This window comes from Bubalus bubalis, chromosome 14, assembly GCF_019923935.1.
Source record: "Bubalus bubalis isolate 160015118507 breed Murrah chromosome 14, NDDB_SH_1, whole genome shotgun sequence".
Classification (NCBI taxonomy): domain Eukaryota; kingdom Metazoa; phylum Chordata; class Mammalia; order Artiodactyla; family Bovidae; genus Bubalus; species Bubalus bubalis.
Genome location: NC_059170.1, coordinates 28,601,817 through 28,629,792, shown reverse-complemented (window position 1 = coordinate 28,629,792; position 27,976 = coordinate 28,601,817). Strand labels below are relative to the sequence as shown.

Below are 27,976 nucleotides of genomic sequence, written 5' to 3'. Positions count from 1 at the left end.
AGTCTTCAGGTCGGTTCTCGAAGAGCCAGTTTATTAATCACACCAAAGGCATAAAACAAGACGCCAAAGTCCGACTGAAGAGAGAAACGGCGGACGAGGACGGTTGTCCGAGGACGGCGTGTGCTCGTGAACGAGACCGGGCCACCTGCCCGGTCACGGCCGGACGGTCAGACGCCCACCTCTGGCTCCGAGGTTGAGCGGCCGCCGGCGCTCAGCGACCCCCGAGGGGAGGCTCCGGCTGGGCGCTGGAGAGATGCTCGGTCGGCCGGGCCGGGCTGGAGGTGCCGAGTCCAGACGCGGCGTCACCGCCCGGCCGCCCGCACCTCAGCCGGGAGACCAGGCTGCACGGACCACGCCGCGCGGACGACTCGCTTCGGCCTGAGCTTCCGCAGACAGAAGAGACACAAGAGAGTGACGAGCCGCTGGCATCACTCCCCACGTTACATAAGAATGGACGGCACGTTAAATAAACATTTTGTTATTAATCATTAAATATATTAACACCAACAATCATGTATAAATTAGGAAATAAATGTACAAACTATTTCACAAAGTGCTTTTTAAAATATATACACAACATTCAAGAAATTCTTAATGTAAGACATTTCAGATTGAAGTTTTGGAATACGTTTTTTTCAAGTGTTCTTTTCCTTCAAAAAGTATTAATACAGCACTTAAAAACACACACACACACACACAAAAGGCATATTCCCATATTGGCAAAGAAGAAAAATAAACTATTTTCACAGTTCTCTGAAATGTTTTAACATTTTCAACGGGAAATTTTAATCCCCGATTGAGTTTGCAAATTACTTCTATGAAAATTGTCAGGAAAGAACAGAACAAAATGAAGGGAAATGACTCCCTAAATTGAAATTGCTAATGTCTGTGTCATTTAGCAATTAAGGGCTCTCACTTAAGTAATTTAATACAGAGATGTATTTTTTAAGCCCTTACTAGTATTAATGGTTTCTAAAACCCAAAAGTCTACAAAATAAACATTTCTATCCCACTGTCCGTGTGATTCTGCCTCCACAGAAGAGGGCAGAACGTCCTAGAACAGGACTTGCCCTGGACCCCAGCTGTCCCTTCAAAGAGCCCTGGTGCTTCCTCTGTAAAACAGCAACAGTAACTGTCGCCGTGTTCCCAGTGGGGACGGAATTCATTCTGCTAGAAACACATTAAAAATGTCTTATAGACTGCAAAGCATCCAATTATGGATAAAGTACTACTTTAAAATTTTAAAACATAAGACTTCATTAAAACATCACCGTCAGTAGACTTGAGATATCAAGAATTGGATTTTTTTTTTGTATTTTCTTGGTTCTTGGAAATATGTCAGCATTTACCCAAAGATGTTTTTAAAGGGGCCATAATAAATATAGGTATTATTATCCAAGTAAAGGTTGATAAAATGTCTGTATGACTTACTAGTGAAATGTAGAATTTTTCCTTTGACCTGACTTTTCCACATGAGCTATCTTTAACATTTGTGCAGAATTTAAATGGCATTTAATGTCCTACGAATGTAAAAATGACTCAAATTTCTCTACGTAAGAGCTTTCCTTCTTTTTAGGAAGAACACAGTAAAATCAGTGGTGTTCTCTTTAAAAATAAGATATGAATTTCAGATATTCCTAAATGAAAAGGAATGCTCGCTTGGAGATCTGAATAAGCAGGTCCTGGAAGAAGTAGTATAAAATAACTTGCCAAATCTTTGGAGAATTTGGTGTCACTATTTTAAATTATGAATTTAGAATTGAGCATATTACATATTAAAATTCCAGAAACGACCATCCGATAAACAAGGGTCAAACCCAAAGTAATTCCAGAGGACTACCCTCTCCTTCCTTCAGTAATACTGCTCTCCCTGGGTGAGGCTGATCACAGTTGCCTTCTTGGATTCCTACTTATTTGGAACAAAGTCATTGATCCCTCTTTACTTTGTAATACAAAAACGTGTAACTTTTTGGATAAACAGAACCAGAGACACAGGTAAGGAGCGAGGTCTGGAAATAAAGGTTCACAGCCTCTCCAAGTGAAGCTTATTTATCCTTTCCATTGGGTAACAGAGACTGATGCAAACTACAGAAAATGCCTCCCCAACTCCCCGGCCTTGAGGCCCAGGAAGAAAGAGGCTGCCATCCAGGGGCAGTGCAGCCAGTGAGAGACAAGTTTACACCCCCAGTACAAACATGAGAGGACAGTCAACCTCAGGTCTGCTCATAAGAGCACACAGACTGTGGCCTCTGGTAGGTTTGTCCCATCACTGGGCAGAGAAGACTCCAATGACGAAGGGACCCCTAAAGCTAGCTAGAAACATGGAGGGCAGGACAAAAAGGGACAACCTCTCCGTTGTATGGACATACAATACTATACACAGCACCAAATATGTCACACCATCAAAGCGCCATCTGGCACCAGCGTGCACGCTTGCTGTCCCACCCCGCATGAAATGTGCGCGCTTCACAAGCAGACGCTGCGTGAGGCGAGGGGCAGCCTACAGGTCACAGCCCCTCAGAACTGTCACTGGCCTGTCCATCCTTGGGCGGACATGCCGCCTCAGGATTCCTCATAGACGCGGGTCCTTTACTGCTGGTAATTTCCGTACTGGCCCTGCAAGAGAGCAAGACACAGATTATACCCCAACAGGCCTGCGTAGGAGGGTCCACACCTGAGGATGAGACAGATCCCACCCCAGCCCACACCCAGGATGAGAGGTGGACGGGCATGGTTGGCCAGCGACCAAATGCCTCAGCCTGTGTCCTGAGGCAGGTGGGTAGCTGATGTTCTGGAAGCCACCATCCAGGCTGAGATGACTGACAGGTCAGTGGGTGGAAGAGGTTGGTTCACGTGGTCACACAGCAGCTGACCGCACTGGGCCTGGGCTAGGTACCCCCGTCACATCCCCACCTGACCCTGCCGTGAGCAGGTTTGGGATGGGCTCCCCAGGCACACTCCCCTTGGCACTGCTTCCCACACACTCACTGGAACATTCCAAAAACCAAAAAGCTTTGCTCCCCTAATAACTCTGCCCTGGGCTTGTGTACGTCCTGTTGAAAACTCGTTCTCTACGTAAAACTGGCTCATTCTTTATCTCTCTTTAGGGAGCAGGGTGAGAAGTATTTAAATAATGAGATACAGGAGCTTACCTATTCAGGTACCAAGAGAAAAACATCCCTAATCCACACAGTGCCTTAAGGTTTTATTAGCCATGTAAATTGTCATTAGTGCCTCTGACCTACCATATAGTCACTGATGGATAGTCACCTCTTGCCCGGGACTGTCCTCCAAGGAAACTCCAGAGTGCCCAGGACCCATCTCCTCCCGCCTACCACCCTGCTCCTGCCCCAGACAGATCCAACTGTGCCAGGCAAGATGCAAGCTCTACAATCTGCCTAGGTGCCGTAACCTGCAGGCATGCAACAGACATGAGGGAAACAGGCATGAGGGAGACATCCGAGGTGTGAAAGACGAGACTCTAGGCGAGTTTAGGACACAAAGAGCCAGCTGTGTCTGACTGAAGTGGCAATTTTTAAAAACCTTACAGGCTCAGAGAATTCATGTTCTAGAGGAACCTAGGGAGCCAGCCTGTCCCGTTTTATTATTCCTCATGGCCATAGGGGAAACCTTTGTCACATGTGATGTACAAGGTGGGGCGTGGGTCTGGAAACGGGCAGAAGGCTTGCCTGCTCGTAGCCATAAGGCCGCTGCTGCTGGGCGGACGGGCCCGTCTGAGATGCTCGGTAGCTTCCGTACTGCTGGCCTTGTCCCTGCTGGTAGCTGGAGTACTGTGAGGGGGCACCCTGGGCAGGTCCTAGAACACAGCAGGATTGTGAGATCACCCCCCAACACCCTCTCCCACAGGTCCTCCCAAGCCCCTGAGACGTGTGTTCCTGCTAATTCAGTCATGTCTGACTCTTTGCAACCCCATGGAATGTAGCCCGCCAGGCTCCTCTGTTTATGGAATTCTCCAGGCAAGAATATTGGAGTGGGTTGCCATGTCCTCTTCCAAGGAATCTCCCCGACCCAGGGATCCAACCTGCATCTACTGCGGCTCCTACATTACAGGTGGATTCTTTACAGCTGAGCTACTGGGGAAGCCCCTGAGACATCAGCACCTGTTTTTCCGCCACATTAAACCTGAGCAGTGAAAGCACCACAGCTGGCAGCCAACCCTGCTACGCCCCCATGGCTCCAGCCATGCGCACCACCCCCCGCAACATCCAGACGGGGACTGGGGGCTGCTGTCAGAGCGCTAGACCTGCTTCTTGGGACCAGTTTACACAGTCACAGTTATCACTGTAAACATGAGTTAAATGCACAGCAAATGGCGAAAACCACGCAAGACAGTGATGGTGCCTCGAAGCCTAAGTGGACAGGATAGGCGGAATTGACAAAGGCTGAGGGGTTTTTCCAAAACCAGCTGCTTCAAGGGCTGGGACAGGGGAAATGCTGTGGTCCCAGAAAGAAGCACATGCCCAAAGCCAAAAGCAGGGGGCACGTCCAAGGGGCACAGGCACCAACCCAAGCTCCCGAGAGGCAGGGCTGAGACAGCTTGAACCATAAAATAAAGAAGTTTGGATCATAACCTGATGTGTAACATCAGTACCTGTGAGTACCTACCAATAAAAATATATGATCAATAACTAAGTGAACAGGGGAGAAGACACCTATCTTCCCTGGAGAAGACTTCCTAGACAATCTATGTGGATGATGCCCCCTCAGGTGGGGATGGACCCAGTGACACCACAGTCTGGAGGAGGGGATGGAGGGCGTGCGGCAGTGGGAAGGCCTGACAGGCGCCGTGGACCACATGACCACTGTCAGCCTCAGTAGAGGCAAGTCACACCCACGGGAGGGGATACGAAGGCACTTCTCCACCATGGTCTTTTTTTCAGAATCCAGACAAACCCAGCCTGATGGAGGGTCTACAAAGTGCCTGCCTAGCCCACTTCAAAGTGCCAAGGTCAGGAAAGACAAAGAAAGTGCGAGCAACTTGCAACCCAAGGAGTTGTGGGACCTCAGACAGTCCAGGACAGGAAAGGACACGCAGGTAGGTCCGTGAGAGCTGAAGAAACTGGGTTCCGTTCACGGCCATGCACCAGCACTGGTTTCTTAGCTGTGCCCACGGGCCGCTGGGAATAGAAGAGGTTAGCCACAGGGAACCATCAGCTTTCCCCACAGCTTTTCTGGAAACCTACAGCTGTTTCAAAATAAGTGTGCAGGCACCCACTGAATGACCACGTTCCCGCAACCCCCCCCTCCCCACCTTACCATAGCCTTGCTGTTGTCCAGGATAGCTCTGCTGGTTGGGGTACTGCTGTTGGGAGTACGTCTGCTGCTGTGCCGTGCCCTGCTGGTACCCTGTCTGCTGCTGGCTGTACTGTGAGTTTCCTGCAGAGGGAAGTAGACGTGAGCTTGTTTCCAGAGAACAATGGCAGCTCCGTTGTCCCCCAAGGTATGGGCTGCTTTGGGTTCCATAGATTTGACTCTATTGCTCCAGTACCTTTTCTTTTCCACAACAATCAATACAAATTGTTTTATTATACTTCTCTCTTACTATCTGATAGAGATACAAATATACAGCTAAAATGAAAAGACTATTGCAGTTAAAACAAAGCCTGATACCAGGGCTTTGAGGTCCTGACCCCGGGGACCTGTGGCCTTATTTGGAAAGAGGGTCTTTGCAGATGTAATTGTTAAGGGGAAGCCATACTGGATTAGACTGGGCCCTAATCCAGTGTCCTTATAAGAAGGAGATCTGGACACACAGGGAAAGGCTGTGTGACTCCCACAGTTCAAAGGGACCCCACACGTTTCAGTGCACCTTCGTTTTACAGGCAAATGTGCAAGCCAGTTCACACCTGTACTTCATGGATGAAAAGATGCAGAAATTTGCTTCTGTGTTCTTCATCTATATGTGGGTATAGTCCCAGAGATGTTTTAGGTTCACTTTTTCTTTTTTTTCCAAAGAAAATGTCTTAATTCTCATTTTCAAAAATCTTAACTAGCCAGCCAGCACCCATGCTAAAAGCCTCATTTTTGGAAGAAAGCTTATAGTAAAAGTTGAGAGAGTGGAAGCATATTAACAAATAGTTATCAAGGGTTAAGAGCGAGTGTTAACAACCATTTAAAAATCCTACACCTACAACGGAAAAGAACCTAAAAAAAGTACATATGTAAATATATGTATATATGTATAACTGAATCACTTTGCTGTACACCTGAAACACAACACTGTCAATCAACTATATTTAAATAAAATTTTAAAAATCAAAAATATTTCTACAAAGTCTTCCTAACGCAGGTCACAAGAGTTTTAGATTGGTGTAGAGATTAAATTCCAATTCAGTTTTCGTAGTGCCTTTATACAAAGACCAATTTAAGTCTGGTTTCATTGTTTTCTTTCAAATAGGGCTTTGCTCTTCAACACCACAGTGCGTACCCTTTAACTTACAGTAAGTCGGGTCCTACTTTGCATAAGACCCCACCCTCTAGCAGAAGCAGCTGGAGGCCGGGGGCCCAGGAGTGTTTACTCCTCTGTGGCATCCGAGAGCCAGTGAACAGCCTGCCCAGAAAGGAGAGCTGTTTGTTGTTTTGTTGTTCTTTAATCAAAACATATTCTGGAAGTAAGAGACAGAGGCACTGTGACAAGAGGCCAGGTTATGAACAATGGAATCCAAATAACCCATTTTTCTACATTATTTTTCCAGTTGTAAATAACTGTCCTCTTCTAGGAATTATAAATTGCAAGTATTTAAAAACTGGGATTCTGATAACGTACATTTAAAAATAACAGCTTTATTGAGAGAAAATTCATGTGGAAAGGCTTAAAACCCCACTAGGAAGTCCATTTCCAGCTGTACATAAAGAAAAGGAACACGCTCTGTAATATGGGCAAACTCTTCTCCAAGGTGGACTCTGAGGAGCCTGCCAGGTCTTTTTAAAAAATTATTTATTATTTGGCTGAGCCAGCTCTTAGCTGTGCTGTGGCATGTGGGATCTTTAGTTGTGGCAGGTGGGATCTAGTCCCTTGACCAGGGATCGAACCCTGTCTCCTGCACTGGGAGTGTGGAGTCTTAGCCACTGGACCACCAGGGAAGTCTTTCCTCCGTCTTTCTGATTGATCACCGTCTAAGGAAACATCTTGACCTCTGCTCCCTCCTCACAACCATGGCCAGTCCCAGCAATAATGGCCAATGAGACAGCCAATGGCCAAGGAGGTGTCAGCAACTGGTGGAGATGTGGGTTCACTGTCCTTGTGTCTCCTGAGAAGTGCATCAGAGAATTGCAACAGTCTATGACGTGGCCATGAAAAAAAGAAACACTCATTGGTGAAAGAAGAGGCTGGTGTTAATAAATGTGGCAGGAATGTGGCTACAAAACAAAGAAACAAACCCATGATGGTGACTTGTCTATAAAACTTGTCGTCAAGCACAGATGAGCCTCGGGGCCTCAGTGGCAGCTGTTTGGGGCAGAGCCGCCCTGCTGTCCCGAATGCCCACCCACAGTCACCACTACCATCGGGAGAAACTGAGAATTGACCCGGGGACTGGGGGTTGGGGGCAGATCTGCACAGCCGCAGGATTAGCGCTTTGATTTTCAACTAGAGCCAATAATGTTTACTATTTCGAAGTTTGACTTCTAAATGGACAGATACATTGATGCGATTTGAAATCTAAAAACAAACCCAGTCCACCTTGGAGAGGCCCAGGGCCCGCCTGCACCACCCGCCCGGCCTGGCCTTATCACCCCCGAGTCACTTCCATCGCTGTCCCCAGTATTTCTCATCTGTTTATGGTGGGTGGGTGTGCTCTTAGCACTCACTGTTTTACACAGAAGGCAGCATCCAGACACCCTGGTGCTGCGCACCTGGTGTGACCCAGGGGACCTGCCACAGCAGTGCCCTGGACATGCCACAGTGGACACTGGCTGTGTCTAGCCTCTGCTCCTGTAAACCTCATGGAGAGGAAATGCCAGTGGGATGTCAAGGTTCCATGGAGGGCTCTGCAGTGGCCCCGACAGCAACCTTGTCCCACCCATCTGGGTTTGCTGTGCCCTGGGCCACTTCTCTGCACCTCTCACTCCAGGGAATGTGCAGGGCGCCTGCCTCCTGTGAACAATACCAGGACCAGCCACCTGTGTCTCTTGAGGTTCCTCATTCCCTTGGGGGACAAAGCTAATTATGGGAAAGTCCTTTATGTCGGCTTCAAGCCACCCCTTATCGCCCCCACCCAACACCCCTGCCTTTCTCAGGGCACAGACCACTCCTCTGAAAGAAACACCCCCACCTCCCAGCTAAAAAAGACCAGGCAGGCCACCCACTGAGGCGTGGCCAGTACCGTGTGGTCCTGTGCGGGGGTCACTAACCAGGTAGAACAAAACGTTTCCAGACCCAGGAGGAAACCGTGTTGTCTGCCACACCTGCCCTAAAAGAAGTCACTGGACGTCTTAGCAAAGTCCTCATCAATCATGGAGGGGGATGCTTGTAACCCAAAGCGAGGGTACAAATTGCACTTGAGACTTCAACAAGCCCACCCTGGTGAGCAGCGTGGGGCTCTTCCTGCGGAGGAGGCTGAGTCCAGCTTTCCCGGAGAGGGAGGGGAAACGGAGGGAGCGTTTACTGGGGACAGATGGGCAGCTCAGGAAGACGAAGGCTCTGGAGACGATGCTGTGACCGCACAACGTGCACGTGCTTGGTGCCCCTGGAGTGTGCACTTAAAAACAGCTAAAATGGCAACACTACATGTTTTTACAATTAAAAAAGGTCACCCCAAAAGACACTTTCTAGTCAGTCGTTCCATTTGCATTATCTGTCTTTTCTTTCCTGGGCCACTGGCAGCCCTGACGTTGTCCCCACTCCTGACCAGCAGACTGGGGGCCCTGGATCCCATCGCCCATGAGCTTATTAGTGGCCCCTCTCCTCTCAGCATTTCCTGGGGGCAGCAGGAAGTCCTTTCCAGGGCCAGCTGGCACCCAATCAGTTTGGTGACATCACCTTGGCAGCTCTATCAGCACCTGCCCCATTTCTGCTGGCTCTGTGCACATTAGGCCTGGAGCTCACAGCCAGCTGCCTTACCGCCCTCGTAGTAGTGCTGCGTGGAGTCCTCAAACGACCGGTCGTAGCTCTGGTCTGTGTAGGACGCCGGTTGGTAGGCATAGTCGCTGTGTCCTGCAAGGAAACGGGGCGCGTAGCAGTCAGCGGAGGTCCTGGCTTCCTAGTCCCGGGAAAGACCACATGGACTCAGCCATCAGGTCAGGATGGCCTGCCACTGGATGTGGGTCCCGTGTCCTAGACGGAGCCTGTGGGGGCTCTTCCTGCTGTCTGGCAGCCGAGGTTCCTTTAAAGTGCAGACGGCTACCTGCTCCTGGGGCCAACAAGCCAAGGTTTACAGGGCATACTTGGTGCCCCATGTCTGGCACACATGTGTCCATTAGCTCTTAATGTCGCTATGTGGTCACCATCCCGCCGCCGGCTCCCATGGGAGTGTGTGACCCCTCTGGTCTTGGCCACCTCCCCACCACCCACTGCCTGACCTGGTCACACATCCCTGCATGGGGTCCTCCCCAAATCCCACCCGTCCTCTGCAGTCACTTTCAGCCATCTCCACAAATCCTGATTTTAAAGATGCCGGAATGGTGACACGGAAAAGGAAAATAACCTGCAGAAGGTGTAACTGAGCAGCTGGGAGGTGGGTGTTACGGGACCTACAGTTGGCTCAGGTTCGTCACCTTCCTGAAGGCACTTCACCATGAGCTCGTTGCCCTTCTTCAGACATTTATGTCCATCCATTCAGAGGACTGTGCCCCCAGCCCCAGGGAGCCCAGTGCCGGAAGCTTCTCTCAGCAGAGACCAGCCCCCACCCTCGAAGGGGACTCTGGGTGCTTTGCTGGCGGGGGCGCTGGGACTGAACTGGGAACAACTGGGGAGTGGGGACAGATGCCGAGGAAGCGGGCCTCACCATCGGGGTAGTACTGCTGGCTCATGGGCTCTGAAGCGGCCTGGCCGTGGCCGTACTGCTCACCGCCGTAGTACTCCTCCTGGCCCAAGTACTGCTGGGACGAGCCTGGGGGGACAGTGCTGACGTCACCTCCGAGCCCCAGAACCTCCCAGGCGGGCCCCCTCAGTGGACATGCCACCAGGCCCACCCAGGGGACACGGGGCCCTGCCTTATGTCCAGCCCCCAGAAGCCAGGCTTCCCACAGCGGCCCTCCCCCCACCGGTTCCCTGTACCGAGGGCGGCCTCACCTTGCTGGGAGGGCCGGTAGGGCGCCATGGGCCGCTGCCCCATCACGCCGCCCCCCTGCCCGCTCTGGCCCATCATGGCCATGGACTGGCCCTGGTAGTGCTGGCTTCCGCCCTGCGCTGCGCTGTAGTGAGACGAGGCTGCCTGCTGGTGCATCATGGACACTGGGGAACACGACAGACCCCAGTAACCCAAGCGGTTCCCAGGTGGTGCCTCCCCCACCCCCAGACCAGCCTGCACCCTCACCCCAGGCTGCGGCTTCCACAAGGCCCCCCTGATGGGGCCACGTCACCCTTCCTGCCAAAGTGCCTTTGGGTGACTCATAAAATGTGAAATACGGCCCCCACCCGCTGGTCCCAGAGAAGCCTGTTGCCCTGCCCTCCCCAGACGGTAGCCTTAAAGGGCCCTGGGGGGCCCCGCCTGCCTGTCCTTTCCTGCCCCCCTGCTCGGAACCCTTCAGGCAGCACTGTCCAGCACAAGATATGCGAGCCACATCACAGAGTGAAAAGAAACAGGTGGAATCTATTTCAGCAACATTTTATTTGACTCAATATATCCCAAATAGGTTCTCAGTATGTAATTAACATAACGAGAAGCAAGGAGTAATTTCACACTCTGTTTCTGTCTAAGCTTTGAAACTCACGGGGCACCCCAGTTTGGACCCAACGCTTCCTGAGTGCTCAAGGCCCCAAGCTGCCCAGCGGGGCTCCCGCCACTCCTCAGCATGCCCTGTTTGCCTCCTGCCTGTGGGAGCCCTTCCCTGTCCTCCCAGTGCGGGGTAGGAGGGGCATGCCACCACCCTTCAGAGCCTCCCCTGAAGCTGCCGTGGGAACAGCCAAGGCCCCCACCCACCAGGCCTGTACCCACCAGCCTCGCCCCTCGGGGAGCTGCCAGAGGAGGGGGCCATGGGCCGAACGGGGCGGTACCTGGGTTGGACTGCATGTTGATGTTGGCCCGGGACACGTAGTTGCTGATGGCGCCCTGGCTCTGCAGGGGTACACTCTGCGAGGCAGGGCCTGAGTGGCTGTAGCCGGGCCCCGAGCCGTGGCCACTGCCCGACATACTCATGGAGGTGGTGGGCAGCGTGCTCTGCGCCGTCTGCTGCAGGGACACGTGGTTCGGACCTGTGGGGGGTGAGGGGGTGTGAAACCCACGGAAGAGCCGCTCTGAAAGGCCCCCCCACCCCGAGCTTCCTTCAGGTGCCTGTGCAGGGGGAAGGCTGACCACGGTCAAGGACGCAACCAGAGAAGGAAACGGCCTGCTTCCCATCACATTAATCAACCTTCCCAATGGCTGCTACCAACTCTCAACCCAAGGACAGGACACCTGTGCACTCAGGTGACACCAGGTGATGCATGTCGATCTTCAGGGTCGCAGCCAATCTGGGGCTGCAACAAGGGCCCTACCCACCCCCCCGTGTCACCTGCGCACGTGTGCCCGCAGCAGGGCCTCTGGGAAGAGGGGGTCTCCACTGCAGCACCAGACACTCAGGAGCCCAGTCGGTGACCCGCTTGTTTCCCGGAACCAACCCGAGCCCAACGCGCCAGGGCTGCTCACCGTTGCCGATCTGGGCCTGCATGAGGGAGGAGGGTGGCAGGCCGGCCCCGATGGCATCACTGAGGCTACCCTGAGAGTGCAGGCCCTGGGCCGAGCCACTCTGGGACAGCCCTCCCGGGCCCAGCGTCATGCTCTGCGTTGGCGGCTGTGGCAACAGGAAGGTCACCGGGAGGAGAGTTAACGCGAAGAACAGCCTCTAGACTATCTCATCCAGGGACTCAGCCACCCCAAGACCTGCAGCCACATTTGCTGGCTGCCTGGCAAAGCCTCTAAGACAGACCACCGCTCTCATACAGCCGGACAGCTCAGGCCAAGACAGAAATGCTACTCCAAGTGTTCCCCGAGCTTTTCAACACACACTTTGAGGTTCAAAGCTGGGCCCCCCATTCCTGGGACTCAGGGAGTTGCTTCACCAGCCCCAGTTGCGTCCACCTCACCTTCTCCACACCCTTCCCCACCACCCTCCTTGGTCTCAGCTGGCCGGGGTCTCTGTCCCTGGTAGCCTCGAGCCCTTGCACAGCCTGTCCTGTGCTACAGTATCAGGCTGCCAGGCGCCCTGCTCTTCCTCCACCCCCAGGCCCACCTCTGATCACTGAAAATGGAGCTTCCAAGTGACCCCCTACCTACCCGGGCACCCTCATCTCCCAGATCTGAACCAGACAGCAGCCCCACAGTTTTGGACCAACGGTGTCTATACCAACCCCCCCCCCCCCACAAGCCTTGGTGGGCACTCACGGCGGGCAGCAAAGACTGCATGTTCTGGTTGGAGTCTGCGATCGTGGCCAGGTAGACCAGGTTCCGGTGTAGGATCTGCTGGTACCTGCAGGCAGGGGCATAGGTGAGGAGAGGAGCCTGCCCAGCCCTGCAGCCAAGCCCTGGGGTGGGGGGAATGGGCAGGTGGCACAGCGCTCTGCAATCCAGAAAGGGCCAGGGGTGGGGAGGGATACCCTGACCTGGTACCACTGAGTCTGTTCAGAGGATGGATGTGGAGGTGGGTCAGAGGGATGTGGGGGCCAGGGAGACATAGGAGGGTCTGCCAGGGGCTGAGCCTCATTGGTGGACCCTGGCACTGGGCTCACTTGATACCCCAGCCCTCGAAGAGGCAACAGCATCTAAGAGAGCAGCTCGTGAGCTCACTCTGTACCCAGCCCTGGGCCCCACAGCGGTCCACTCTCCCCTACACTCGCATTTCCCTCCAAACCCGCCCACCTCTCCGTGGGGAGCCACCCAGGGGGAGTTGACTCAGCAGCTTAGCTAACCCCAAGGCCCCACTCTCTCAGGCCACTGAGCCCGAGGCAGCTGGGAGGGGTGCAGGCGGTGTGGCCACTCACTGGGTGCACTCAGCTGTCTTGCCCTTGCTCTGATAGTCCAGGATGCACTGGATTAGGTGGTGGTTCTCGTCCAGCATCTGAAGGAGAAGCAGACGTGAGCACGGGAACATGGTGTGTTTTCGGGTGGTCTTTGACGGGGCTCCAGGGCACCATCCCACAGCTCATGAGGCCCAGTGGTGCCATCAGCAGAGCTGCCCCTTCACAGCCCGAGCCAGCAGGGCTCAGCACTTTCCACATCCCTGGGCCAAGCCCGCAGCCCTGCAGGGCCAGGGTCCATCGCACCCAGCCCCACCCAGACAGGTTCCAGGTTCTCTATCTGCAGAGGAAAACCCACAGCCTGCAGGACCTGTTTTCCAGGGTCCTTGAGGGTGGACTGGAGTCTGGAGAACGTGAGACCCACAAGTAATGGCCGTATAGTGGGGATGCCTGGGGGAGCCTTCTCCAAAATGGCCACTTGGGGACAGCACCTGGGGTAGCCCTGGAGACCAGGAGGCCACAGAGGCTGCAAAAAAGGTCACCACGTGGGAGCGTGGGAGGGGCTCCCAGAGACCAACCAGGAGGCCCTGAGTGGATACTTCCCATCAGGACGTGGGGCGGAGATGGGGGACCCAAGCACTGAGGGCCTCGCCCTCCCCACTCAGCCCCTGAGCCTTTGGGCTTGGTTTCTCTTGCTTGGCTTTTTGTTACAACCTCCTCCTCTTTGCTGGGCTGTTTTTGCCACCCTAGAGATGATGCGCCAAATTCTGCCATTGCCACACCGGCGGAGGAGCGGACCCGAGATGGGGAGCCACAAGGGGGCGCTGTGGGGCGGGGCTGCCTGCGGAGCCCCTCGAAGGCAGGCTGCTAGACCAACAGGGACTGGGCATCCCTGCCATTTGCCCAGGAAGTCTTTCTCAGATTAATTAAGAAAGGAAAACAACCACAGAAGGCCATGTCCTCTCCCTCTCAGAGCTGCCCCTAAAAGGCACCACAGGCTCTACCTCCTAGGCTCCTGTTGCCGGGCGAGAATCCTCTCCCATGGTCACACGCTTCACATGAACCATAAATCCATTTCAGCATCCTTCTTACCTGCTCAGAAAACAGGGGACGCTAAGTGCTCACTGTTGGGACAACTTAAGCAATGACAGGAAAACCATAGGATGAGACGTTAACCAGCTATTACAAACATTTTTGTAGTTCTCATAACTATGAGAAAAGGTTACACTGTTAGGATTTTTTAAAAACAAGGTACTATCTCACTTCATGGAAAGCAGAAGGGGAAAAAGTAGCAGCAACAACAGATTTTATTTTCTTGGGCTCTAAAATCACTGTGCATGGTGACTGCAGCCATGAAATGAAAAGACACTTGCTCCTTGGAAGGAAAACTATGACAAACCTAGACAGTGTATTAAAAAGCAGAGACATCACTTTGCTGACAAAGGTCCGTATAGTCAAAGCTATGGTTTTTCCAGTAGTCGTGTATGGATGTGAGAGTTGGACCTTAAAGAAGGCTGAGCGCCAAAGAACTGATGCTTTCTAACTGTGGTGCTAGAAAAGACTCATGAGAGTCCCTGTGACAGCAGGGAGATCAAACCAGTCAATCCGAAAGGAAATCAACCCTGAATATTTATTGGAAAGACTGATGCTGAAGCTGAAGCTCCTATGCTTTGGTCACTTGATGCGAAGAGCTGACTCATTGGAAAAGACCCAGATATTGGGAAAGATTCAAGTCAAAAGAAGAGGGAGGCAGAGGATGAGATGGTTAGATAGCATCACCCACTCAATGGACATGAGTTTGAGCAAACTCCGGGATAGTGAAGGACAGAAATCTGGTGCATTGCAGTCCATGGGGTTGCAAAGAAATGGGCTTAAGGGAGGCCAACTTCTGTTGTTGCGTCTCACAGGCTTAGCAGCTCCATCTTCCTGGATCAGGGATCAAACCCATGTCTCCTGCATTGGCAGGTAGATTCTTAGCCAGTGGCCCACCTGGGAAATCGCTGAAGGAGACTTTCTGAGGAGAATAATCAGACCCTGGGAGAGACTTCCCGAGGAGATGACCCAGTTCTGACTGAGACGTTCTGAGGAGGGATGACCTGATCCTGAGGTGGTTGACACTCCAGAGGGGAGATGGCCCAATCGTAAGGGAGACTTTCTTAAGTGGAACACCCCAAATCAGAGATTCCCTAAGGAGGGACAGCCTGATCTATGAAAGGGATTTCTGAGGAGGGATTACCCAACTCCCAGGGAGACTTTCTGAAGAGAACGACTTGCTCTGAGGGAGATTTTGGGGGAGGAATGACCTGATCCTCAGGGAGACTCTGAGCAGGGATGACCTAACCCTGAGAGAGACTATCTGAGGATGAGTGTTGGGATCCTGAGGGATACGGTCTCAGGAGGGATGACCAGATCCTCATGAAGACTTTCAGAGCAGGAATGATCTGATCCAGAAGGAGCTCTTCTGATGAGGATAATCAGACCCAGGGAAAGACTTCCTGAGGTGGGATGACTCAGTTCTGACAGAGATCTTCTGAGGAGGAAAGACCTGATCTTTGAAACACTTCCTGTGGAGCAACGACCTGATCCTAGGTAAGCCTTTGGAGGAGAGATGATCTGATCCTTAGGGAGACTTGCAAGAGGAATGATCCGATCCTGTGGGAGACTTTGTGAGGAGGGATGACTGGATCCAGAGGGAGACCTTCTGAGAATTATTTGGCCCTGAGGGAGACTTTTGGATGAGACATGAGCCAATGGGGAGTCTTTCAAAAGAGGGATGACTCAATCCTGAGGGAAGCACTCTCAGGAGGGATTAGCCCACCTGAAGGGAGACTTCCTGAGGATTGAAGACATCCTGAGGCATATTATCTGAGGGAGTTTATGAGCCCTAAGAGACTCTATCAGAGTTAGAATGACCTGATCCTGAGGTATACGTTGTGAGACGGATTACCTGATCCTTAGGGAGACTTTCTGAAGAGAGACGACCAATTGCCTGGGAGACTTATAGAGGTGATGACCTAATCCTGACAGTGCCTGCCAGAGGAGTGACTGAGGGGTGTCTTCCCAGGAGAGATAACTAGATCCTGAAGGGGCACTTCTGAGAAGAAATGAGGCAATCCCAAAGTATCCTGGGGAGCAACAACCCAATCCCAAGGGAGACTTAATACATTTTCTTAACACAAAAAGGAAAAGGCATCTTCCACCCGAATTGAGCGCAATGTGTCTGTGTTACTTGTATCTGACTCTCTGCGACCCCGTGGACTGTAGCCCGCCAGGCTCCTCTGTCCACAGGATTCTCCAGGCAAGAATACTAACGTGAGTTGACATTCCCTTCTCCAGGGGATCTTCCCAACCCAGAAATCAAATCCAGGTCTCCTGCATTGCAGGTGGATTCTTCACCATCTGAGCCACCACAGAGGCCCTATTGAGTGCAACTGACCCATAATCTTCAAAATGTCAGTTTTAAAGACAAAGATGGAAGAATTCCTTACTGGCAAACTGAATTTACATGACTTGGGATTTTCTTTTCCTATGAAGCACATTTTTGGCATAAATGGGGAATTAGAATTAGGTCTACAGACCAGATAACAGTCCTGTGTCCATGTCAGCTCCCACATTCCCATCTCTGTTCTGTGGTTATATCTTTGTCTTTAGGAAAGTGATGCTTGGACATTTGGGAGTAAAAGTCAGTTTGCAAATCTCAAATGATTCTGGCAAAAATAATATTTATACACAGGGCAGGGGGGCAGAGAGAGGAGGAGAGAGCAAATGAGGCAACATGTTGACTTGGGGAAATCAGGGGGAAGAGAATATGGGAATTCTTTTAAAGGTTCCTGTCCCACAAACCTTTTTTCAGGATCTGTAAAATGATGTGGTCCCATAAAACAAGGGAGCAAATGGCAAAAGGGGAAGATCTCAGACCAACACAGAGGCCTAAAGAATGGGGACTGTGGTGGAGGAGACCCAGAGAGCCCCAAGAAGAGTAGCCCTGAGACCATGAACCTGACAGATTACCTGAGCTGAGGTTTCCATGACTGGGAGAAAGTCTAGGATAAAGTAGTGAGAAATGATTCAAAAGAAAGTGAGATTGCCAACTCCAGGGGAAAAAAAAAGACTGGACAGGAAAAATGATCACATACAAGATCGTGCATGGAACAATATTTATACTATCACAACCAGAGGTGGATCAACCACCAGGGGGCCATCCTGGGGTAATAGGAGCACTTGTGTGTGGTGGAAGAGGGAGCACGAAAACGAGCCAGGACCCCCTTTGCCATCATCTTCATGTGAAAGCAAATGTTAGGGACTGAATATCTGCTGTCCCCCTAAAACTCCTGTGTTGAAGCCCTAACTCCCAGTGTGATGGCGTCTGGAGGCAGTGTCTTTGGGAGGTGTTCAGGGTTGGATAAAGTCATGGGGGCAGAGCCCCCATAATGAGATCACTGCCCTGGTGAGAAGAAAAAGACAACACCAGAGCTTCCTCTGGGATGACAGCAAGAAGGTGGCCGGCCGTCCACGAACCAGGGGGCAGGTCCTCGCTGGGAATCAAATCTGCCACCACCTTGGTCTCAGACTTTCAGCTTCCAGGCTGTGAGTGGACTGAGTCAACAGACAATGCTTAAAGCTAAGATCATTCAAGAAGCAGCCACTTGGTTTAGCAATGGTGAGGGCAAGTGGTGCTGCTGGGAGGTGGAAACCAGCATGGGGGTGGAAGAATGACCCCAAATTTCTAATACAAGCCCCACAGCATGATTTGATTCTTTACGTGCAGGTGTGGTTTTGATGAGTGTAAAATCTAACCTTAAAACAAGAAGTAAATGACCAGAGGGCAACCCTGGCTCACTCCAGATTGGAGATTACAAACAGATTTTATTTCCTATGAAAGTGAAAGTCACCTCAGTCGTGTCCGACTCTTTGTGACCCCATGGACTATACAGTCCATGTAATTCTGTAAGGAGTGGGTTGCCTTTCCCTTCTCCAGGGGATCTTTCCAATCCAGGGATCTAACCCAGGTCTCCCAAATTGCAGGCGGATTCTTTACCAGCTGAGCTACCAGGGAAGCCCAAGAATACTGGAGTGGGTAGCCTATCCCTTCTCCAGTGGATCTTCCCAACCCAGGAATCGAACCACGGTCTCCTGCATTGCAGGTGGTTCTTTACGAACTGAGCTGTCTGGAAAGACCTGATATTTTCTGATGGACTGGAAATCCATTGGGGTCTCCCTGAGCAGGTTCATATCCTGCCAACTACATGGTGGTTATCTGTGAATCAGTTCCTTCTTATTCCCTATATGTGTTTATTAAAATTTCTAAGAGAGGCATCTGTTACTGTTACCATTTAAAAGATGATTCTATTATCTTTAAGCTTCTTTTTTTTGATCTTTTAAATTTTTATTTAACTTTTTCTTTAAAAAAATTTTTTATTTTATACTGGAGTATAAATGATTTACTACGTTGTATAAAAGGTAATTTTAAAGAGTGCCGGGGCTGGGAGGGTCCAGGGGTTCACTTGTTTTTTTTTCCTACCAGTGTGCCCATGCTAAGTTGCTTCAGTTGTGTCTGACTCTTTGCGACCCTATGGACTGTTGCCCCCCAGGCTTCTCAGTCCAAGGAATTCTCCAGGAAAGAATATTGGAATGGGTTGCCATCTCCTCTTTCAGGGGATCTTCCTGATCCAGGGATCAAATGCTTGTCTCAGGCATCTCCTGTGCTGGCAGGGGCATTCTTTACCACTAGTGCCACCAGGGAAGCCCCTTTCTCTACCTAGTGTGTATCTAAAAAGTGTGTATCCTTAATACAAAGTTGAAAAATAAAGACAACACTTACACTGACGGGGATTAACAATCTACTTCACATATTTATTGCTGTCTTCTGAGTTTTCTCACAGGAGATTCTGTGTCTTCCTGCACCAGAGGGCATGCCCCTTGCTCTCTGCCCTCTTGGGAAGCCCGGTTTTTCATAGGTTCAGGGGGATAGGGCAGGTGATGTCACAGAGAAAGGAGTTGGAGACTCATGAAAAATAAGAGCTGAAACTCAAGTGAAAGGCATGGCCCAGAGCCTCTGGAGGCGAGAATCCTGGGGTAGACAGTAGAGAAGGTGGCAACACCATTTGGAGAAGCTGGCGCTCAGCACTGAGGGCCACGACTGCCAAGTCATGGTGAGATCCCATCTCTGAAGGCCTATCCTAGACCCAGGTGAGCATGACAAGGAGGCAGCCAGACCCCACCCTTGCTTGCGATGGGAGTGCGCAGTAGGCGGCCGGAGTCAGGGCAAGTTGGCCATGGGCACACATCTGCTTGGTGCCACAAGGCGGCTGTGTCAACTGTGATCTTGACAGCAGGGATCCAGGAGCACTCAGCAATGTCTGAGCCATGGCTGGAAAGATGACCAGGAACACACAGGTGGAGATGGAGGTAGGGCAGTCTGAGTGGCATGGATGGCCCAGGCAAAGGTGCGGCACATCCGAAAGCAGAGACAGAAGTTTTAGGAATGTGCAGAAGAGGATGTGGTGGAGACGGAGAACCATGGAGCGGCTGGGGGAGGGGGAGGCCTATGCCCAGCAGAGGGTGACCTGCTAAACCGCAGCCTGGATGGACTGCAGAGGCCAGCAGGACCAAGGTCATGGGACACAGGGCACAGCTGTTACCTGCTGCGTGTCACAAACGTCCCCAAACCCATGGTGAAAACAGCGGCTTCTTAGATCTCATGATTCTGGGCTGTCGGGGCGGTCTGCCGCAGGTCTCTCCTGGCCTCAGCTCTGGCATCAGTGGGGCCTCCTTGGCACGTGGTCACCCTGGTGGTCTCAGGCCCCAGTGGGTAGCCAGACAGCACAGGTCTCATCAAGACTCTGTTGTGCTGGCCGCTGTTTCAGCGGTCAGAGCACCACGAAGGAAAGCCCGGGGTTGCCGTAGGGGTGGGAACACAGGCTCAGAGCTGGGGCGGCCCCACTCAGCTGTTGTTTCTGTGACAATCCACCACAGGCTTTACCAGGGATTGGACCTGGCTTCGAGGGAGGTGATGACTGACCTGGCACTCTGCTGCCCATGGGGCTGCCTGGAGGTGAGGACACAGGTGATGAGGCAGGGTCGGGCTCAGGGCGCCACTGATACCACACTTGGGGTCCTGACTGGGTGGGTGAGGGATTGAGGATATCAGAAATTTGGGAAGGGGAGGAACTAGGGGTCCTTGAGCCCACAAGAGAGTAGGGTACAGGGACTGGAGCCATCAGGGAACCCTGGAATAGGGGCACAGAGGGACCTGGAGGCCCTGAAACTTGCTGCCGAGGGGGGAATCAGGTCACCCCACAATGGGCAGAAAGACCCTTCACAATGTCCTTGTGCCTGTAAGGCTGTGCCCTCGAAATGGGAAGAAATTCACGGATGTGCTGAAGTCCAGGCGAGCCCAGGGGGAGGGTGGGCCTCCAAACCCCCACCCTTGGCTGCCACTCTAGCCAACCTCAGCTGGTTCTGGAAGCATCTCCCCGTGCCCGCTGTGCACACACGGGGAACATTTCCGTCCCGCTGGTCTCTCACCGTCCCTGTCTCAGCCACAAAGTTCCCCCCTCGTGGTTTCCTAAGCACCAGAGAATTCCACAAAACAAACACGTGGTACTCAGGGGCTTCTGTGGCTGCAAGAGACCGCAGAGCACGCCTCCACACGTGGGGCCAACTCCACATGAGATAACTCCTGGGAGCCATCTGAGCTGTGGGAGGGATGACTGGAGAGCTGGGTAAGTGTCCCCGGGTAGCTGACCCTCCTCCCACCATGGTTCTCAGGGCAAACATTTTGCTAATCCATCAGGGCTCCTTCCTGCCAGCACACAGGCAGCTGCCACCAGCCACCCCAGAGGATAACTAGGATCCCCCAGGCCACAGACCCTGCTGATGGATGCTGACAGGACCCCTTCCAACAAACATCTGCCTGATGGGTGAATCTGTGAATCGGATGTGTGGGTTTCAAAAAACCCCAAACCTTACTCGTATGGTGTCCTTGGGAGGGCTGGCCCTGCCCTGAGGCCCTCCCTCTGTGCCTGACACGTGTGTTCAGACCCTAAGAACATGGTAAGGCACGTTAACATGGTTGTGGTTGTTCAGTTGCTCAGTTGTGTCAAATTCTTTGCAACCCCATGGACTGTAGCATGCCAGGCTTTCTTGTCCTTCACCATCTCCTGGAGTTTGCTCAAACTCATGTCCATTGAGTCGATGATGACATCCAACCATCTCATCCTCTGTCATCCCCTTCTTCTCCTGCCTTCTATCTTTCCCAGCATTAGGGTCTCTTCCAGTGAGTCGGCTCTTCACATCAGGTGGCTAAAGTACTGGAGCTTCACCTTCAGCATCAGTCCTTCCAATGAATATTCAGGGTTGATATCCTTTAGGATTGACTGCATTGATTTCCTTGATGTCCAAGGGACTCCAAAGAGTCTTCTCCAGACTACAATTCAAAAGCATCAATTCTTTGGTGCTCAGCCTTCTTTATGGTCCAACTCTCACATCTGTACATGACTACTGGAAAAACCGTAGCTTTCACTATACTGACCTTTATTAGCAAAGTGTTATCTCTGCTTTTTAATATGGTGTCCAGGTTTGTCATAGCTTTTCTTCCAAGGAGCAAGCATCTTTTTATTTCATGGCTGCAGTGACTTCACTGTCCTCAGTGATTTTGGAGCCCAAGTAAGTAAAGTCTGTCACTGTTTCCATTGTTTCCCCATCTATTTGCCATGAAGTAATGGGATGAATGCCATGATCTCAGTTTTTTGAGTGCTGAGTTTTAAGCCAGCTTTTTCACTCTCCTCTTTCACCTCATCAAGAGGCTCTTTAGTTCCTCTTCACTTTCTGTTATAAGGTTGGTATCATCTGCATTTCTGAGGTTATTGATATTTCTCCCAGAAGTCTTGATTCCAGCTTGTGCTTCATCCAGCTCAGCATTTCTCATGATGTACTCTGCATATAAGTTAAATAAGCAAGGTGACAATATACAGCCTTGATGTATTCCTTTCCCAATTTGGAACCAGTCTGTTGTTCCATGTCTGGTTCTAACTGTTGCTTCTTGTCCTGGATACAGATTTCTCAGGAGGCAGGTAAGGTGATCTGGTAGTCCCATCTCTTTAAGAATTTTCCACAGTTTGTTGTTATCCATGTTAACGTGCACACAGCTGCAAACATATGTCCATCCTCCTTAAGGATGTGGGGTCCCCACATTATTCAGTCACTGTCACTCCGCCCCTGTGAGCCTGGCTCCCTTCCCTCTTCACAGGACCCTGGACTCCTACAGTTTGGGATCACCTGCCCTTCAGAATCTACTCATTGCTTTTGCTCAATGTCAAGAATACCATCAAAAGGCTGAGACCATCACTTACTTACAAGGTGACTTGCCTTCCTGTACCAGATGATCACGTGTTACCACAAGTGCCGTTGAAAGGATCCAACCATGTCATCTTCCTTAAAACAAGGAACCCGAGGCCTGGGGGTGGCAGTGGGGGTGGGGGCGCTGGGCTGTGAGCTGCCATAGCTCCACCCTCACTGCTGACCCCACCGCCCACTGCCATCCACCAGCCCTGCAGTCCCAGTGCAGTCACCCATCTGCTCAGGAGCCGTGCGGGCCAAGGGATTGGGGCCACGTTCCAGGAGCCTCAGCTGCACAAACATCCAGCACCTTTGCCCTGGGGCCTTCTGACTCCTGTCATGTTCGCGCAGCAGGGCACATGGTCATGGTGCCTGCCACAGATCAGGCGGTCCAGACTGGCCCGACGTTGCCCAGGTCCTGCCATTTGGGGACACCAGTGCTAGGTCCCCTCACTGCGGGGAAGGGCGGCTTCTACTCAAAGCCTGGGGACTGCATGGATGCTGTCATCCAACTCCCAGCACAGGGCCCACGGGCCTGGGGAGCAGGCTGGGGCAGAGGGCTGGGGCCACGGGCAGAGCACAGTGGGGACACCTGCAAGTGAGTGTCAGAGGACCCCTGGCTGCATCCCCCTCCCTCCCCCTCCAGGCTCTGCAAGAGAGACACAGCCCTGAGGAGGCGGGCTTGCGGAGGGGCGGGGGGTGCGGCCTGTACTTTATCCAGAGGCTTCCATCCTCCACCAGGGGGCTCCGAGGACAACACCTGGGTTGGGGCAATGCCTGGGCAGAAGGGCAGAGGCCAAGCGGTAGCTGTTCCCTCCCTGATAACACCCATAGGGGCTGCACTCAGAGCCTCCACAGCACAGGTTCAAGTGTGCTCAGGGGCAGCACCCTGCCTCCCCACCCAGGGCTGGTCCCAGAGACCACAGTGAGAGGACACCACCACTCCCACCCCGGGAGACCCTTCCCAGGCCTCTGCTCACTGGGGTGAAAGTGCTTTCAGTAATTACTGCCTGAGATGATCAACAGCAAAGTTCACAGGAGGCTCCGAGTCCCCAAGACCCTCTCAGTTGTGAATTTTAAAATGGCCAATCTACCTCCCCCATGAATTAGCCTACATTTTTAAGGCAAGTTTCAGGTCTGAGAGAGCACAGGGCACTCCCCCCACAATGGGTCACCCCTTACCCCTGTGCCCCCACCCTGCCCCTGGGCACTGAGGTCCTTGGGGCCAGGCAGCCACCCTGCTGGTCTCTCTCCCGTGCCTGACCCGCATCAGCAAACACGCCAACTGCCCACCCCTCTATAAGCTCCACAGAGCCTGTCTCCCCCGCACAAGGTGCTCGGGTGCAGAGGAACAAGATGCTACCCCTGCTCTTCAGCTGAGGAAACAAGCTAAGGAAACCAATATAAACAGTGATGATAAAACTCACATTTATTAAGCAACTACTATGTGCCAAGCAGCAAGGAGGCACCTACACGTCGGCCAAGGCACAGCCACACAGGCTGCGGAGACAGCGGCACCCCAACCCCCACCAGTGACACCCAGAGCATGGTCTTGGCTCCCCAGCCGGAAACAGCAGTTCAGGGTAAGTCCTGGCCTATAGGTCAGCTGGCCAGGTACAGAGTCACTGGCTTTTCTTGGGGACACTGCCCACCTCCAGCTCAGACCCTCTGGCCAAATCATGTCCCCCATGGTTCTCACCTGGGTTGCACCTCCCCTCACACTATGCTTAGTCACTGCAAGCAAGACTACTGAGTGCATGACTGAGGCACCCCTAACCAGGCTGGCCCTTCTAGCCCCACCAGTTTTGGTGCCTGATGCGAAGAGCCATCTCATTGGAAAAGACCTTGATGCTGGGAAAGACTGAAGGCAGGCAGAGAAGGCAGCAACAGAGGATAAGATGGTTGGATGGCATCATTGACTCAACAGACATGAGCTTGAGCAAACTCCGGGAGATGGTGAAGGACAGGGAAGTCTGGCATGCTGCAGTCCACAGGGTCACAAAAAGTCGGACATGACTGAGCCACTGAACAACACCTGCTCTGCTCCCTGCAGACCACAGGCGGGACCACTGGTGACTCTCAACCTTTGAGACCCTTACTATCCCTACTCTTTGGTCCTCCCTATCTGATACGCCCCTGCCCCATGTGTCCTCCTTTAGGAGTTGAACTGCACCCCTCAAAATTACCTGGTCAAGTCCTAACTCCCAGTATCTGGGACCATGGCCTTATTTGGAAATAGGGGCCTTGGGAAAGTAATCAACTTATATTTGAGATCACATGGATTAATGTGTTAGCTGCTCAGTTGCGTCTGACTCTGTGACTCCATGGACTGTAGTCCATCAGGCTCCTCTGTCCATGGGATTCTCCAGGCAAAAATACTAGAGTGGGTTGCCATCCCCTTCTCCAGGGGATCTTCCTGGCCCAGGATTGAACTCAGGTCTACTGCATTGCTGGCGGATTCTTTACCATCTGAGCCAACAGAGAAGGATTAGGGCAGACCTTAAATCCCACACCTGGTGTCCTCATGAGACGAGGGAGATTGGACATAGACACATAGGAAGGGGGCCAGGTGAAGATGGAGGCAGAGGTCAGGATTATGCGTCTACAGGCCAAGGAGCTCCAAGGACCACCAGCAATCGCCAGAAACTCAAAGAAAAGCCTGGAACAGATCCTGCCTCAGAACCCCAGAAAAGAAGCAACACTGCCAACACCAAGACTTTGGATTTCCAGTCCTTGGAACTGTAAGAAAATCAATTGCAGCTGTTTTAAATGACCCTGTTTGTGGTAATCTGTTATGACGGCTGTAGGAAGTGACTACAACTGCCCGTCCCAAACGCTCGACTGATGGGACCAGGGTCACAGATGCTCCAGCACATGCTAGGCACTGACTGTGCTGGACACTGTGCCAGCCTGGGGACACAACAAGAACCGGTCAGCAACACAAAACTTGGGAGTCCAAGTGACATGTCAAAATGCTGGACTTACCACATAACTGCCAAGTGGGGCCTTGAAGGTTGAGTAGGAGTTTGCCTGGCAAGCTCCCATCCAAACATACTCTAAGGACAAGAGTGTACTCCCTGCTGTCTCACTACCAAGTAGGCTTCCAAGGAACCCCTGGCTTTTTCTCAACGCTCTGAGCATGAGCACATACTGTGGACACAGCTCATGAGTGCAGAACATGTATCTCTGATGCCCTCTCAGAATACCAGTAAGAGAGCCCTGCATATATGCATTGACAAAACACTAAGGTGACTATACAGACTGCTAGCCCTAAAAGGTCAAACCAGATGACAGCCTAAGCCGAAGACCCATCTCCAACGGTCAGCATGCAGACCTTCTGCCCTGCGATGCAGTCTCTCTGATCTGATGTTTGGGAGCAGTGCTCAAACACACACTTCTGCCCAGAGACTTGCAAAGTGCAAACAACTGGATGAATGCTGACGCCAAGGCAGCTTTAGGAACAGTGACCATACTCGTCACACTTAGCTCCAAAAACCAGGGTCCTCAGAGCCCCTTGGGCTGCCAACATGTGCGTCTGGGTCACATGCTTGACTCTCTGTCCAACCAAGAGTCCGACATGGAGTGTCACTGTCAGGGCAGACCCTGGAGCTGCTGTCCAGGTGTGACTCCTGGCTCTACCGTGTACCAGTAGGCACTCAGCCTCCCTATACCTGTCTCCTGATCTGTAAAATGGGGATGATAGTAACTCAAGACATTAAACGAGTTGAGACCTGCAAAGCCCTTAGAATAAGGCCAGTAAGCACCCCATAAGGGTTAACCAAACAAATAAGAATGCTCTACTTTTAAACCTGTATTTCTCCTGCTTCTTGAGTCCTCTCTTCCCCATTTAGCATTTATGAGGCTCCTCGTTTGTCAAAACCAGTCACGGCAAAAGTCGTCTCAAACAGTCAAGAGGCTGAGAACAAGTCCACCAGGTCCCCGCAGGTCATCAAGGAAGAAGGGCCGCGGCCATCAAAGTGAATCCCTTCAGGGGAAAAACAGGCTCACAGAAACCAAGGCATACTGCAGAGGACCGCAGGTTAGAAAAGAAAGTAACATAGCTGTTAAAAACATCAAAAAAATTCCAGCGGGAATGACTAACACCCTGTTTCTTCTGAGCTTATCTTCTAAGGAAAAACAGTAGGAAAACTGAAATCTTCATTTTCACAGCTTAAGGCTTTGTTAAAGGTGCCCCCAAACCAACGGGAAGGTATCTCTAGAAAACCACAAGACCGAACTTAAAGAACGTGGGCAAGGCTGTAAAGCGAATGTGTAAAGTTTCTGTTAGGTGAGAGGCTGGCTAGGTGTCACGCTGAAAGACAATTTGACATGCGAATAAGGGCAGCAAGGTTTGGCCGGCAGGTCGGCCCCAGGGTGTAGCGCGCTCCTTGAAGGGCTGCGGGGCTGCTGGAACTGCGTCCCACCCTCTGGATGCGCCCCTTTGTGCCTCGGAGTGCCAGCACTTAAGGCGGCGGTAGGGGCCAGCTGCTGGGACCTATTCCTGTCGCCCCGTGCGCCCCTCGACCAGTCAAGGTGCGCGTAGGGGCCAGGGCCGCCCATCACGCAGCGCCACCGCTTTCGCCAGCGAAGCGGATCCCCTGTGCGCGCGGGATGGCCGGCGGACACCACTCGGTGGGCGCCTGGTCCCACCGCCCTGCACCCCTACCCACGGACTGTGGCCCCAAAGATGGTGAGTCACCACTGTGCCCGCGCAGCCCGCAGTCGATCCCGGGTTGGATCCAAGGATACCATCCCGCGAGCAGCATCTTTCGGACACCACCCTTTGGGCAGTCTGTTCCGCCACCCTGCGCCCCTGCCCGCGGCCCCTGGTCTCGAAAGCGGCGGGTCCCCACCGTGCCTGGCGTGGCCCACGGTCGTTCCCGGCTTGGATCCGCCGACACCACCCCGTGGGCCGCCCCGCGCCCTGCTCATGGCCCACGCTCGCCCCCGCCCAAGCTGGCGCACGTCGGCGGCCAAGCGCGCGCGGGGCCCCGGCGGGGTCGCTGCGGTCGCCTGCGCCCCGGCTTTGTTCGCGCCCCGCGCCCGCCGGCTACCCTCGATCCGGCCCGGCGCCCGCCCGCACCCCGCAGCTCCCGGGCCGCAGTCCGGGGCCCCCAGCCCACCTTCTGGATGGTTTGCTGCGTGACCTCGCCTTTGCCTCTCGGCCGGGCGGACGCGAAAGCCACCGACATGGTAGCGGGCGCGGGATCAGCCCTAGATCATTGGGGTTTATTCTCCGGCTGCGATAGGCAGCCGGAGGCGCTCATTCTCCGCAGTCGCTGGGGGGCGGGGGGCGCGGGGGGGGAGCCGCGTTGTGGGCTCGTCCGCCACGCCGCTTCCGCTTTGCCCTGAAGCCCGTCGCGCCCCTGTCTCGTGCGGCGCCTCAGCTCAAGGTGGAGCTCCGCAAGGCGCCCCCGGGAGACCGCTCCGCGCCCCGCGCCCGGCCCGCCGCTGCCGCGCCACCCCCCGCGCCCGGCCGCTGGTGGTTCGGCCAGGCCCCGCCCCGTTGCGCGCGCACGTCAG

At 52.9% G+C, this 27,976-nt stretch overlaps 1 protein-coding gene across 2 annotated transcripts; it reads right to left on the bottom strand.

The window, feature by feature from the left end:
* Positions 1-10: 10 nt before the first annotated feature.
* Positions 11-27,888, bottom strand: SS18L1 (SS18L1 subunit of BAF chromatin remodeling complex). 2 transcript variants are annotated; one of them, XM_025263805.3, is made up of 11 exons: positions 27,577-27,888; positions 13,139-13,215; positions 12,543-12,627; positions 11,808-11,952; positions 11,177-11,374; positions 10,253-10,414; positions 9,966-10,070; positions 9,083-9,175; positions 5,278-5,397; positions 3,690-3,817; positions 11-2,616 (listed from the first exon to the last, which is right to left on the bottom strand). In XM_025263805.3, exons 1-11 carry the CDS (start codon positions 27,643-27,645, stop codon positions 2,590-2,592), a joined length of 1,209 nt encoding a protein of 402 aa, XP_025119590.2. In that variant the 5' UTR covers positions 27,646-27,888; the 3' UTR covers positions 11-2,589. The 2 variants fall into 2 exon arrangements, with proteins under 2 accessions (XP_025119590.2, XP_044783777.1); XM_044927842.2 differs by lacking the exons at positions 11-2,616; positions 3,690-3,817; positions 5,278-5,397 and adding an exon at positions 6,785-7,301.
* Positions 27,889-27,976: the final 88 nt, after the last annotated feature.

Bases quoted from the DNA above. Each gene is read 5' to 3' on its own strand.
- SS18L1 (XM_025263805.3), bottom strand. From the start codon at position 27,645: ATGTCGGTGGCTTTCGCGTCCGCCCGGCCGAGAGGCAAAGGCGAGGTC. The intron at 9,176-9,965 runs GTGAGGCCCGCT...GTTTCCTTGCAG, and splicing joins CCAGCAGTACTACCCCGATG to GACACAGCGACTATGCCTAC. The intron at 5,398-9,082 runs GTAAGGCAGCTG...TTCCCTCTGCAG, and splicing joins GCAGCACTACTACGAGGGCG to GAAACTCACAGTACAGCCAG.